Here is a 12,919-nt window from a genome sequence, read left to right as displayed (position 1 = left end):
TGACTTTCCCCAATTTACTTTGCAAGCCTGCCGTGAGGTTCCACACGGTCAGAATTCACCTGGACCTGCAAAGGCTTGACTGCTGGTTTTTGGCTGAAAAGTCAGGGATGGAGGCACAATAGGCTGCTTTATCATCTCCTACCTCTCTCCCTGCCTGTTTTGCTGAGGCTAATCCTGCGGGAGGGAGAGGCAATGTTGCTAGTAAAAGGGACGTGCTGCGAGAGTTGGATTCCCCCAGTCAAGCCCCCATCTGCTGCTGACACCTGCTCACTGTCTGTGGAGGCATTTCAAACTCCGGGATCCTTTTGGACTCGGCTATTTTGGAGGGTGACAGGCAGGGGCTTTGTAGAAAATGTGCTTCCACTGGTGACTGCCAACACTTGGGCTATCTAATCAGATCTGGCTGCTGGGTGTCACTGCTGTGATGTATTATAAACCAGGGTCCCACCACACATCCTGAAGGGACAGAGGACAAAATGTAAGAGCTTATCTGCTTGGAAACTCAAGCCACTGAAAATGCCTCCTCTCGCTTCTCCGCTGTCCACGGGACTGACCCTTGCCACCTGAAAAATTACTTTTCCCTCTGCCACTATTCTCTGCCATGAAGGCGGTGCTCCAGCGAAACAACCAAACTGGCTGCCCAAGACAGGGCACGACATTCACGTTGGGTACGTTTGGCAACGCTATGGACTCTTTCTGCCAGACATTTTAGAGTTGGCGGCTGACAAAGGGAAGAATGTGTCAGTAGAGATGTTTTGTAACGCTTCTTTCAAACGGGTCCTTCCTGCAGATTTCCAAAGCCTGTGAAACAAAATTAATTAATATTTTCCAGCTCCTGCTCTCCCCGAGAAGGCGGCCAGCTGTATCTTCTGCTGCTGCTACTATGGCAACACGTATCAGCATCGCTCTCCTCCGGTGGGCTGGCTCCCCCCTACACGGGGATGCGAGAAGGGGTGCTGCGTGGGTCCTCCTGCACCCCAGCAGCCAGCTGGGAGCTCGGTGGCAATTAAGTGCAAATATCTATGGAAAGCTAACATCTATGCGCTCCCCGCTGTTAGCAAAGGGGGTTTGGACTCACCGGGTGCCCGCGGGGGTGCTCGGCTGCCAGGCGGAGCTGCTCGATTCCCCTGGAGAGCGGTGCCTGGGTAAAGGCAGGACACACGAAAGAGGAGGTGGGTGGGAGAAGGGGAAAATGGGTGACAGCAAAACCATGAGGAGTTTCGCCGTGTCTCTTGCAGAGTTTGGATGATGCTATGGGTTGGGAACTAGAGCTAAAATGGGAAACACAATGGCGGGGATGACAAAAAGACTAACAGAGGGGGCGAACGGGAAGGACAAAGGGAAAATGAAAGGAGGGAGGGTGGTGAATGTGCATGCTCTTGACTGTCAGATCACACTGAGATTAGAAAAGCTAATTTGCTAGAATCATATCAGATTTTTTTTATTAAAAAATCATGGGTTTGCTTCACTAGGAAGTCAGAAGCCCAAACCTTCCCTACTACTAGAATCGTAAAGTAACTCTTACGAAACCAAAATTTGCCGGCATTTTTTTAACACTGCTGTACTCCGAGCCAGAGCAAGTACCATTTTAGGGAGAGCTTGTCCTCAAAGCTCCCATTCCTAGAGGGCATCCTATTGTGGTGCAAATCAGTAAATACCATATTCCCTTACATCTCCGTAATACATTTGGACATCTGATCGATTACAGTTGTGTTTATTTACACTACTTTCATAACATCATCATCAGAGCTGTGGTAGACATGTCTTCAAAAAATCCAAGATTTCTAAACAAACCAGCTCACAGGTGCTGTATAAGAGCATCCTCATCACTCCTCGTGTGAACGTGTTCCAACCCAGCCAACACGTGAGGCCCTCCTGACTATCAAAAGGCAAATGCCTTCTTTGTAGTCGAAGGCAAACCATTCTAATCATACTGCCATTTCTATGACAGCAACAAGCACAGCTCCCAACCTGCCAGATCCTTCATGGGTCTAGTTCCTCACTACCAGCACCATGCCAATTGCCGACTATCTCAATATGGTCAAGAAATATTCTTTTCAGTAATTAGAGGGAGTGGATCATAGTTTTGAAACTATCCCTTTCTTCACCAGCCCACAGGCTGGGTGGATGCCTTGGTCTCTCAACTGGGTTCCTCGTTCCACCTTCCCCCCAGGTGCATGTTGGACTCTATTCAGGCACGGGAAGGAGCAATAATTATTTAGGACATGTTCACTACTCAAACACATCCCCTGTCTCTGCCAGAGGGAAATGGCAACAAGCCAGAGAAGTATATCCCATTAGCAGGGTCTGGTCCACAGACCATCATTTGGACTGCACTGAAATGGTATATTAAAAATCTTCTTCACTGTAATTTGGAAATTTCCATACCAACACACTCTCAAAAATGGAGATGTTATGGGTCAAATACTCCTGCTGCAATTATATGATTACCTCCACGAGAATAAAATTTGTTCTCGCAGATAGAAAAGTCTTCAAGTTTTCATTACTTTTTTTCTAAATTTCAATTTTCTATTTAAAAAAAATCTAGAATTTGCCATCGCTGGTTTTATCAACTTCACTGGATCATGAAAAATTCATTCTGATTTCAAAAAGTACTGAAGCCTACTGAGAGGACAGTAAAGATGAGGTATTTCCTTGATGTGTTCCTATTTATTCACAAAGAACGTACAAAACTCGATACAGATGGAAACAAACTCACTCACTTGGTTGAAACTGCTGCTTATTTTGTATGTGACCTAATTATTTCTTTCAGAGTTGTGCTACTCATGCTTCTCTGGCTGTGTTTTGTGCTTTTTTACTGCTTTCACCCTGTTTTTTCCTGCTGTCCTTTATCAGACACTAAGAAGTAATCGTGACACCCAGCTGCCCCGGTGTTGTGGGCCTGCATGTTGGCTTGGGACAGGGACGCGTGGCTGCATTTAGAGTGGCAGCTGTTCTAATTTCAGTTGTCTGGCTTTACACAACAGCTTAGTGACTTCTTATAACTGTCTTAAATGAAGGAAGGTAATTTTGTGGTTAAGAGACTTTTCTATTGCAACTAGAAAGATGATCTCTGTCTGAATACGATCTTTATATTTTGATTTTTTTTCTTAAATCTGAAAAGTTATCCCAAGAAACTATACCAAGATCACTAGATGGCTGGTTGATGTCAGCCCTTTCCCTGGAATACACCTCCTTTTCCTTGGTTTGACCAAATTAAATATAGTTTTTTAGGAGTAGGTGTCCGGGTGGGCACCTCTGGCAGCTGGTGGAGAAGGAGGAGGAGGAGGCTGGCAGCCCGTGCCGCGGCTCTCCTGCAGTTACGCATGGGCTATAGCGTGTTCCCCGGCCCATCAGAGAACATGGCTCATTTCCATGAGGAGGGCCAAGGCCACCAGCTATGCTGGCATACGTGGTGCTTCTGGTTCCCAGCAGCGGCTGAAGTCCTTGTTTTTGTACCTGGCCTGGACTTAGTCAACATTGCTTCTTTGGTTCCTCCTACTTTTTGTAATTTTTCTTCATGTTTCTATGCTGGGAGGAAAAAGAGCAGCAATTCAAATTGTTCTCTCTCTCATCTCTTCTACAACCAGAACTAGAAGCTCTCCTACCATGCCCAGCAAGATTGCTGTTTTCAAGTGAAGCTGCAGGGAAACACCTTTCTTTCCCTGAAGAAGACAGACCAGCAGAGACTCAGCTAGAGACATGCAGGATTCCTTGAACGGTGGCCAAGACCTTTCCTTGTTTCGGATGTCAAATCTTGGGCCTGTTCTGGTTACACCGGGTGTAGGGGTAGCGAAGGTTATCACCTCCGTAAGGGTCTCATGGGAAATGAGCCTCGAGTTCCCTATGAATAATTTGTTTGGTCTCACAACAACCGACTGCCACTTGATCATCCGCAGAACCTGATCCTCTGCCCTGTCCCATTCTTTACCATTGTCACTATGGACTTCTGCAATGTCACTCTGCTATAAAACCCGTGGAGAAAGGCAACAAACCTATGGGTATAATTTTTCCATGCTCTTGCAGAGCGTGCACTCAATTAAGTAACTATAATATAAAATATCACAGACACTGAAACAGTTTCATCATCACCAGACTATCTGGGTGCTTAATAGGCTGACTTGTATCCCTCTAACGTTCATGCTATAGAAAAATGCTGTACCTCCATATTAAAGAATGGAAATCAAAGCACAGAGTTTATCCATATACACATTAAAGTAATGTACAAGGCTGTAAGACAGTGAGGATAGCAGCCCGGTCTCCAAAGTCCAAGGCATAGACTGCACCTATTTTTCTTATTCTGTGCATTTAAAAGGAGTGTAAAACTGTTACGGAATGGCAGCATTTCCCTTCCTTTTTTCTGGGGAGAAAGGCAAGCCTGTGGTTTGTTTATCTCAACCATGAGCTTAACCATGAGAACTCTTCCTCTCCTGCCCACAGCTGGCCCATGCTCATGTCTACACTTTAGTCTGCCAAAGTATCTTAGGTTCATCAATTATTTTTAGACTTTAAGTTTTGCAATGAATTTATACTCATCTTATACATTTTCTCATTGTTGTTCCCTGACAAGAGGTGATTTTTAAATCTGAAATTTTAAAACAAAGGAAGTCTTTTCAAAGTAATATGCCTCATTGTTTCAAGTAGTAAAAAACCCCAGATAACATGATTGGGTGTAGGACTTTTCAAAACAGTGCAGTTGTTTATACTTTAATACATGTCTCTTCAGCCTGTTTCATAAGGAAGGTGACAGAATGTCATGAAACGATTTCAATATGTTTATCTGAGCTCCCTTTTAGAGTCTCAATATATTAAGGTCTTCTTTTAGGTTTGGCACGAGTTCCTGCTCTTAAGATCTACGTGGCTAAAATGTCCAGTTCAAGGAAGTCTGATTAGGTAGGGCATGTTTTCAAAATGGATCTTCTCTACTAGGGTGCAGCACTTAATGGCACAGAACTTTTATAGTGTGTATAATAATAAGAAAAATGTAATACTGTTGTCAATGTTCAACACATGATTTACAGACTTTCATGTACAGCCAATATAGAGACTGTCATGTGACATTTTATGATTAAAACATTTTAAAAAACAAACCTGTGATAATTTTTTTCAGACAGAAGAGAGCAATAACGTGCATAAAAGGAAGAGTTCTTCTTGATAGCTATTCCATCATAATGATACCTAGAAAATAAAAAAAAAAGGATGAGCTGACAACCATATGATATTCAACAAGTCAGCAAATAATTTATATTCCTCCTTTGAAAGCAGGTGATTGTTCCATTTAAACGAAAAGACCAAGTTAAAAAAAGCTACATTTTTTTTAAAATTCTGTTGAAAATTTATTTTCCCAACAGAAGATAATTACACAAACTCTTTACAAACTCTTTTTAACAGTTTTTGCCCTGGAAAGGTACCTTCTTCTGAATGAGAAAACTTAAGCCAGTGAATGGGGTGCAACAGATTTGTACAGGACTGTTAGTGAAGTCAGGGACCAGAGTCTCAGCTGACGGAATTTCCCCGTATCCCCATGGAAGTGGAAGGATTTAGTGCAGTTGTTCCGCAGCCATTCACAGTAACTTAGGGACTGGATGGGCCATCAGTAGTTATGGCAAGCAAAAACTCAAGAAGCCCACTAGACCTTCTCTAAGGTTTATCCTGACCTTGGTGAGCAGCGGAGTCGCCATCCCTGCTACCGAGGTGCTGCCAGCTGGGTCACTGGGAAGCCAGGGGAGCAGTGCAGTGGGTTTGGGCCACGAGCCTTCTGCTATGGGAAGAGAGAGCACGGAGGCTGGGGGCTATCACGCACCATCCCAAATCCTGCCAGCTATGAGGAGAAGCCTGGGAGTGTCTGTGGTGAGGCACTCCCAAAATAAAGGACCTTGCTGGATCAAGCTGATAGCAAGTCCAGACTAGTGGAGAAAAGTCGCAGGTCAAGTAAGGGCATGCCAGTCTCAAACCCAGTATTTGACAGCTACTCAAAATGCTTGTGAAATTATTGTCTCTCAGTGCCCTTAAAACATCCCTTTTCTGGATGTTCAGAATATGATCATAAGTTTGGACATTGAATCAATGGAAGAGTATCGAACTCTCCGTGCTCTAGAAGAAGAGAGGGACGGGAAGAGAGGAATGGAGGAGGAGCATCTGAGGTGGTCTGATTTAAATGGTTTTAAACTGTTCACAGCATTTCCATTGACCACCAGTGCATGCTGGGTCACTCCACAGATATGTGCGAGGGTGAAAAGAACAACACAGACATTCATCACAGATGCCACTCCTGTGCTTCCCGGAGCCAGGCTTTCCTGACCTGGTGTCTCAAGAGCTCTGAGTAAGGTTGTGATGTCTGGCAGATGCCTCATGCAAGCCATGCTGTAATAGCCAGTACAAATTGGAGCACTCATTTTTTAAAAACCAGCCTGATCTGGAATTCATGCCCTACCAAAGCAGCTCTGATGCGGTGATCTTCATGGAATTAACTCTATTTTAATGTACTTGGTGACATCAGAAACCAATATGGATCTTGCCACGTACTACAGACTTGCAGCCAACAGTTCAGCTGCTGTATTACAGTGCTGGAGCTGAACATTCAGCCATTTTTAAATGTTATTAGAACAGTTATAAATAACTTATTTAAACAAAGGGAGCAAAACCAATACCTGGTACTCCCTCTTGTGCCCAGCCTTCTTGTCCCCAGACCTGGGAAAACTAACCGAATAAGCTGAAAAAACCAAACAGAAAGTTAGAGATACTTGGCAAATTCATTCTAAAATGCAAAAATGTATCTGCTACATTTTTTCCTCCTTAATCACTTCTTTTGCTTTCCACCATTTGCAGGCTAATACCTGTTCTTATCTCTCAAATGGTAACTGTTAAACCGAACTCAATCAGGCTTTTGCGGATCAAAAGCTAAGTAATTTAAGGGATTACCTCCCTCAGGTAGGCACTTTCTTAGACTAGTCTGTTTTACCTTGCACTGAAACACAGTCAGTGCACACACCAGGAGACCACCCACATTCAGGAGGGGTATATCAGCTACGGGAACGGGAAGGTGCCGTGATTCTCCAGTACTCTGCCAGTCCTGCAAGTCTTACTCATTCGAGTAGGACTTACTCACTCAAGGCACTTCACCTACCTACTCACTCACGCAAGGAGCACTTGCAGGATAGGGCCTGACTTATCTGTTTTAAAAGGACCTGAATCATCAAGCTGCAAAGCAACCTTTGACCACCACAGTGGTAAATGTGAACTGAGGTCAGGCGGCATCTGTCAAGGTTAGGCCCTACAGAGTAATAAGATACTGTCAGGGTAATAATCCACTTCAGTATGATTATTCTGCATGAGCTGTTCTGTGAAGGCAGAGACTAACCCAGGACAGCTGGAGCTAACATTCCCTATATAGCAGGGACAGAGGATCGAGTACTCAACGTTAGCAAGGAGCGAGAGGAGCCTCCACTCAGCAGCACAAAGCTTGGACTTTGTGCAAGGTGCACTTTGCTGGTCCAAAGGTCTGCTGAAGGACAAATTGCCCCAAGTCACACTAACGTGCACCTCCGGTTTCAACGGTGTTGGAGTGGTCCTGTTCTTTGCACGTCTCTCTGTGCACCCACCCCAGCTGCTCCCTTTCCCAAGCTGGTGTTTTAGCATAACCCCATTCTCCTAAAAGGACAGCCTGTGAATCCGGGCTTTCTGTGGCATGAGACACATACTTCTTCCCACTGCCTCTTCTACAGAGATGGCAGTGTATTTGGGCAGAGGGATAGGGCAGATGAGATTAGTTGTGTCTTAAATCATCACGGTTTGATTCAGACGGGGCTTGACTGCAAAATCCTTTACACTCCACACGCATGTAATGCAGTCAGGTTACTACAGCTTGATGAATTATTAATAGCTCAGCCCATTAGCTAGGCAGTGGTAACTGATTACATGTGCATCTTTAGTATAAACCAGGGCTGCTGCCGTTCCTGCCCTCCTCAGCCTCTTGCTGCACGGTCCCACCTCCTGCTGCAGAAGGACGGACCATTTCAAGCCTTTGGGGAGCTGCACCTCGGTTTGCTCACTCGGGAGGTGTTAACTTGCACCGCAATGCACTGGGTCAGTCAAGGCTGTGAGCAAACAGTTGCAAGCACCAACCTATAGCAGCTATGGCTCATCAGCTAAGCTCTTCTGCGTGACCAGACTCATGCTTCATCCATGCCTGTCCCAACTTAAAAGTAAAATGCATTAACTTAAACCACAAGAAGGCTTAGCTTACAGGTGGTAACTCAATCATGCTGGAGCACCTGAAAGTGTACAGACAGGATGGGATTAACCTTACCTACGTGGTTACAGGGTAGAGATGTCTAAGCTAGTCGCTGCAGAACTCTGTAGCCAATGGAGAAAAACAGGCAGTCCCGAGGCACAATTCCCCTGATCTGCCCGAGACAACTCATTTAGAGTGAGAGGAATCATGTGTAACTCCTTATTTCTCTCCGTTGGCTAACAAGAGATTTTAAGGTGACTAGTCTCATGGCAGACATGTACACTGAGCCAGGCAAATTCTACCCATGAGCTTGGCTGATGGGTGGTGATCCATTGAGCTATGGTAATAAATCACACTGGATCACCCACTCAAATCTTAATTTTAAGTAAAAGTGATTTAACTTATCCAGTAAAAAAATTAGATTCAACTGAATTGAGAGAAATCATTCCTAAAACGAGGTTATCCGCACAAATGAAATTGATTTCAGGTGCAAGTTTTACTTATATTATTTTGGCTTTGTGTTAAAATGATGCTTAGTAGCTCTTCCCATGGGCACTAACAGAATAATATTAGTGCTAAAAATAGGAAATCCTGAAAAAGAAAGTCTTGAGCAACAAATAATCACAAGGCATTCTATCTTCCTTAATTTGATAAATGAAGTTGAATAGCTATGAGTGTTTGTTGCAATTGGGATTTCTAAGTGGTAATTGCTCTGTGGGTTGTATCAGCCGCCATGTATTAGAAGAGTGGAACTGTTTAAAGGAGATTGGGTTTTACATCTGCATTTGTTTTGCTTGGATGATTCTGTAACAACATTTTTAGGGTGTGTTTGGAGCAAAATCTCCCCAAGGATACTTAAAAAGGATAGTATAAATTATGTAACAACTAAAGGGGTCTTTTAAGGACAGAAGAATCCGCTCCTCAGGACAAGTTTATTAGCCTTCCGCTGTTTACCCTGGTAAAGCTTTCTAAAATATATTGGCAAAAGAAATCTTTGCTAGAGTAACATACACTGGTTCCCTGAAGAAAATAAACTCCATCACAGACAATACTCTTTTCTCTAGTATAACAGTGTCTACATGAGGGCTTACCAGAAATATATTAGAAAAGACACAAGCATAATACATTACTTATTCATTCTTCTCTGTTATTTAATCTCTTTTGATATGCAGTGTGTATATTTGACCACCAGATTTTCTGTTCAGGTATCTCTGCTTCTTATCTTATATATTCTATCTACTCTGTACCTTTCCAAAGGTGGCTGAATTTACTTGATACTTGGAATTTGGGCTGCAGCTTTCCATATACAATTCATATAGTAGCCAACGGGGTACAGTGCATCCTTCACAAAGATAGAAATTATCAGCTATCCTTTAAAACAAAAGCATCAATTGGTGTATGTCAGAATTAGAAGAAAGAATTGTTAGCTTGTGATTTTAATAGATCATCAGGTTTACAACGAACTCTGTAATTATTACTCTGGTTTTATAGAAGCGTAGAATCAAAAAGAGAGCTACTACTTCTATGTTAATCTGTATTCTGGGAAAAAATTATACATTTTCAAATACACATACATACATATATATATATTCTAAGTTTGTTTTTAACTTCTAAAGTTCCACTTTCCTTGTTTCCAAAGTGTAAGAGAGGTCATGTGAGACTCTGCTAAGAAATTAACTACATCTCATCACTTTTAATTAAAAAATACAACTTAGTAATATCATTGTAACATTAACACCAATACGATAAGCATTAGCATCTCTCATATGGTAACTGTTGTTATATCAAAGGATGTAACTTTGATCTTCTAATTAGAAAGGTCTCCACTATACCAAAGGTAATAATATGAGCATTTTTCCATCTAAAATGTGCAATATGGTGTTTTGGGATGGAGAGTGCACAAACTAAGAAGGACCAGATTCTGTTCTCATACAACCTCACTGATCTTAGCACAAGTTTAGTAAGAGAGCAGAATTTTAATCTACAGTTACTATGTAACAGAACTGCCGGGACTGAAACTCATTTAGGTTTTTAAATACTTATCTTTTGGCCGAATCCCTTACTCATCCTGCTTATCAGAATGGCCATAGTCAAGTAAATGCAACTACTAGTGTGAATAAGGTGAGGAAGACATAAACTTAGTTACTTATTAGCCTAAGATATTATCTTCACCAGAAAAAGAAGACCTTTAATTAGGAGATAATGCCAACAGTTTCGATGTCAGAAGATAACAGTCTCCTGCAGTACAAATCCAGGAACAAAGATGCAGAGACATTAATTTTCAAAGCATGACACACTGATCGTATGACAGTGTTTTCTTACTCTGACTCCGCTTCCGTTATACCAAATTATTTACGCATATTTAATTAATTTATCAGCTGAATGTTACTGCAGCACAGTGCCAGTTACTCACTGTGTCTTTACTGATAATCGAGTTGGCTGAGAAAGCAAGGCCTTTCATAATCACCAGGTGAGATAAGTCAGTTGGATTTTAAATCAGCATCCTCTCTTTTATTAGTAGCCCGATTTCAGGTGACCCAGCGTTTATCTGTCCGTATTAGCTGTCTTGGCAGTAGATACTGGATAATGTCTTCAAACTGGCTTGCTAGAACGGACTGAGCAAGAAGATGATCTCTGTGCAGCCAGACGATGTCTTACCTCACCTTTTATTCACACCCCCCCCCCTTTCTGCAGGGAAGAAGGCTGACTGCCTCCCCCCAGGTTTCCCTCTCCGGAGCACAAGGTCCCGAAATACTTCGCTTTTACCTCCTCGGAGCCCACCTTCTCATCCACCAACCCCAGCGCCGGGGCTGGGGTCCCTGCCAGCTCCTCACCACCTCCAGCCCCACCACCCAAAAGTAAACGCTCCACGGCTAGGCATGAGCAGGAACCTGCGCCAAAGACAGGGGATCTGCTGCGCTAATGGGGTATTTCCCCTCAAGGGGCTGAAGGGTAAACGGAATTTATTCTAGATAAGGGTCCTGACTGAGCTCTGCCTCCCAGCAGGCAGAAATGCATGTTTCTTCTAGAGCAACCGTCTCAAAACCCTTCATAATTGAGCAGTCCCAGAGGAGATTAAACCTAAGTCCAAATTCATCGTATAACACCACAAGAGTCACTGGAAGTGCAGCAGAAATTAATTCATGCTTCAGTAGCCGGTTTCTGCCAATAGTTTTGCCACAGCATTTAACTATTTAGTGACAAAATATTTGGGAATTTCATTTTGTGAATTTATCGTCTATTAAACTGCCAGCCTTTTTCAAATAACAAGTCAAACACATTCTTTGTGCTGACACATAATACAAAAATACTGTCTACCAGGAAAAAAAAAATCCACACAGAAAAGAGCACGGTGCTCATCTTCTTGCCTATCAGTCCCGAAGTTCTCAAAACCTGAGCATTTATGGCACGCATCAAAACAAAACTACTGATAAAGACAACAAAATCAGGAGAGAGTGGTAAGGGAGGAAGATGGAGGTTAAAGAAAAAGCACATGGGGAAACATCTCCTCCATTTCCCCCCCACTTTCTACCCACACATTCTGTGGGGTTTGTTATCTGAGCGGTTCTAGGACCCCACATGGGCTCCAGGTGTTTGGGGTTTGCCAGCTGTCACACGTGAACCCTTGGCAGCCAGGCCATTATCCAGGTTTGCAAGTCTGCTGTTAAACCATTTCTGGACCCAAATCTGGCTGGCTATTGTCAATGCACCAACTGGAAAATGAAGCTGAATATTTTAAAATTTTGAAACATGAAAAGGTGATTGAGAAGGTTGTTGTGATGGAAAAATATCATTTCATCCTTTCAAGGATCATTTACAATTCAGTGTCCCAGACGTGTTGGATGACATTGGATGAATGTCTTCCTTCAGTCCTTTTAAAACGGGGGTAGTGGTATCTATATCACAGCAAAAGCACAGACTAACTCCTGCTGCTCAGGTATTAGAGAGGGGGAATGGAAAGATTTAAGGTTACTTGCTGTCAAGTTAAAAGTTTGTATGTCTTGTTACTGGTTCGCACAAAGCTTCGCCGCTGTTTACTAGCTGGACTCATCTGTGCTTGGGGAAAGAAGGAAAGTAACCCTGGTTTCTCTTTGGCTGTCACACGACGACAGTCTTTGCAAAGAACAGAAAATGACGGTGACAACCTGACTCCACCGCAGAAAGCATCTCGCCGAGGAGTTCAGCCACGAGCTTCACCTCGAGGAAACGCAACCTCGGAGAACGTCAAACACTCGGCATCCCCCCAAATGCCAGCGTACCACCGGCCGCGCAGCCTCCCGTGACGCTCCGGGAAAGCCCAAAGCCCACCAGCCACGCGTGTCCCAGCCGGGGGTGGTCCTCACCAGGTGGTCCTCACCAGCCGCTCGGCAGCATCATGCCGAGCGGACGGCAGTCGGGGGGCCAGCTCCCTGCCAGTGGGGCAGGCTGAGACAAACCCCCCCCTTTTCCCCCACCTCAAACCACCTCCACCGCAGTAGGACTTGTGGTAGGAGATGGACTTTTGGGGAATTTTCCCTGCTTTTATGGCACCGTTTATGCACCGGGGCCGTTAACGACAAACCAGGATTTTGTCCTACCAAACTGCCCGTAAGCATTACAAGTCAGATTCCTGCCCTCCCTATACCAAGCCCACCGGGCAGGTTCTACGACCCCCCCCCGCAAAAGAGGGGCGAGAGCAGACCGCCC

General features: G+C 43.9%; 1 protein-coding gene across 1 annotated transcript in view; it reads right to left on the bottom strand.

Moving 5' to 3' along the window:
* Positions 1-12,919, bottom strand: part of RFX8 (RFX family member 8, lacking RFX DNA binding domain) — a 28,663-nt gene that overhangs the window by 15,627 nt on the left and 117 nt on the right. Inside the window, exons 2-5 of the mRNA XM_010575720.1 lie at positions 9,481-9,604; positions 6,651-6,712; positions 5,092-5,178; positions 1,079-1,141 (exon numbers count right to left, since the gene is read on the bottom strand). Of these exons, the coding sequence (XP_010574022.1) occupies positions 1,079-1,141; positions 5,092-5,178; positions 6,651-6,712; positions 9,481-9,604 (336 nt within the window). The remainder of the gene's footprint in view (positions 1-1,078; positions 1,142-5,091; positions 5,179-6,650; positions 6,713-9,480; positions 9,605-12,919) is intronic.

Source organism: Haliaeetus leucocephalus, unplaced genomic scaffold, assembly GCF_000737465.1.
Source record: "Haliaeetus leucocephalus isolate CR32 unplaced genomic scaffold, Haliaeetus_leucocephalus-4.0 Scaffold495, whole genome shotgun sequence".
NCBI classification, from domain to species: Eukaryota; Metazoa; Chordata; class Aves; order Accipitriformes; family Accipitridae; genus Haliaeetus; species Haliaeetus leucocephalus.
This window is presented reverse-complemented; position numbering and strand designations above follow the sequence as displayed.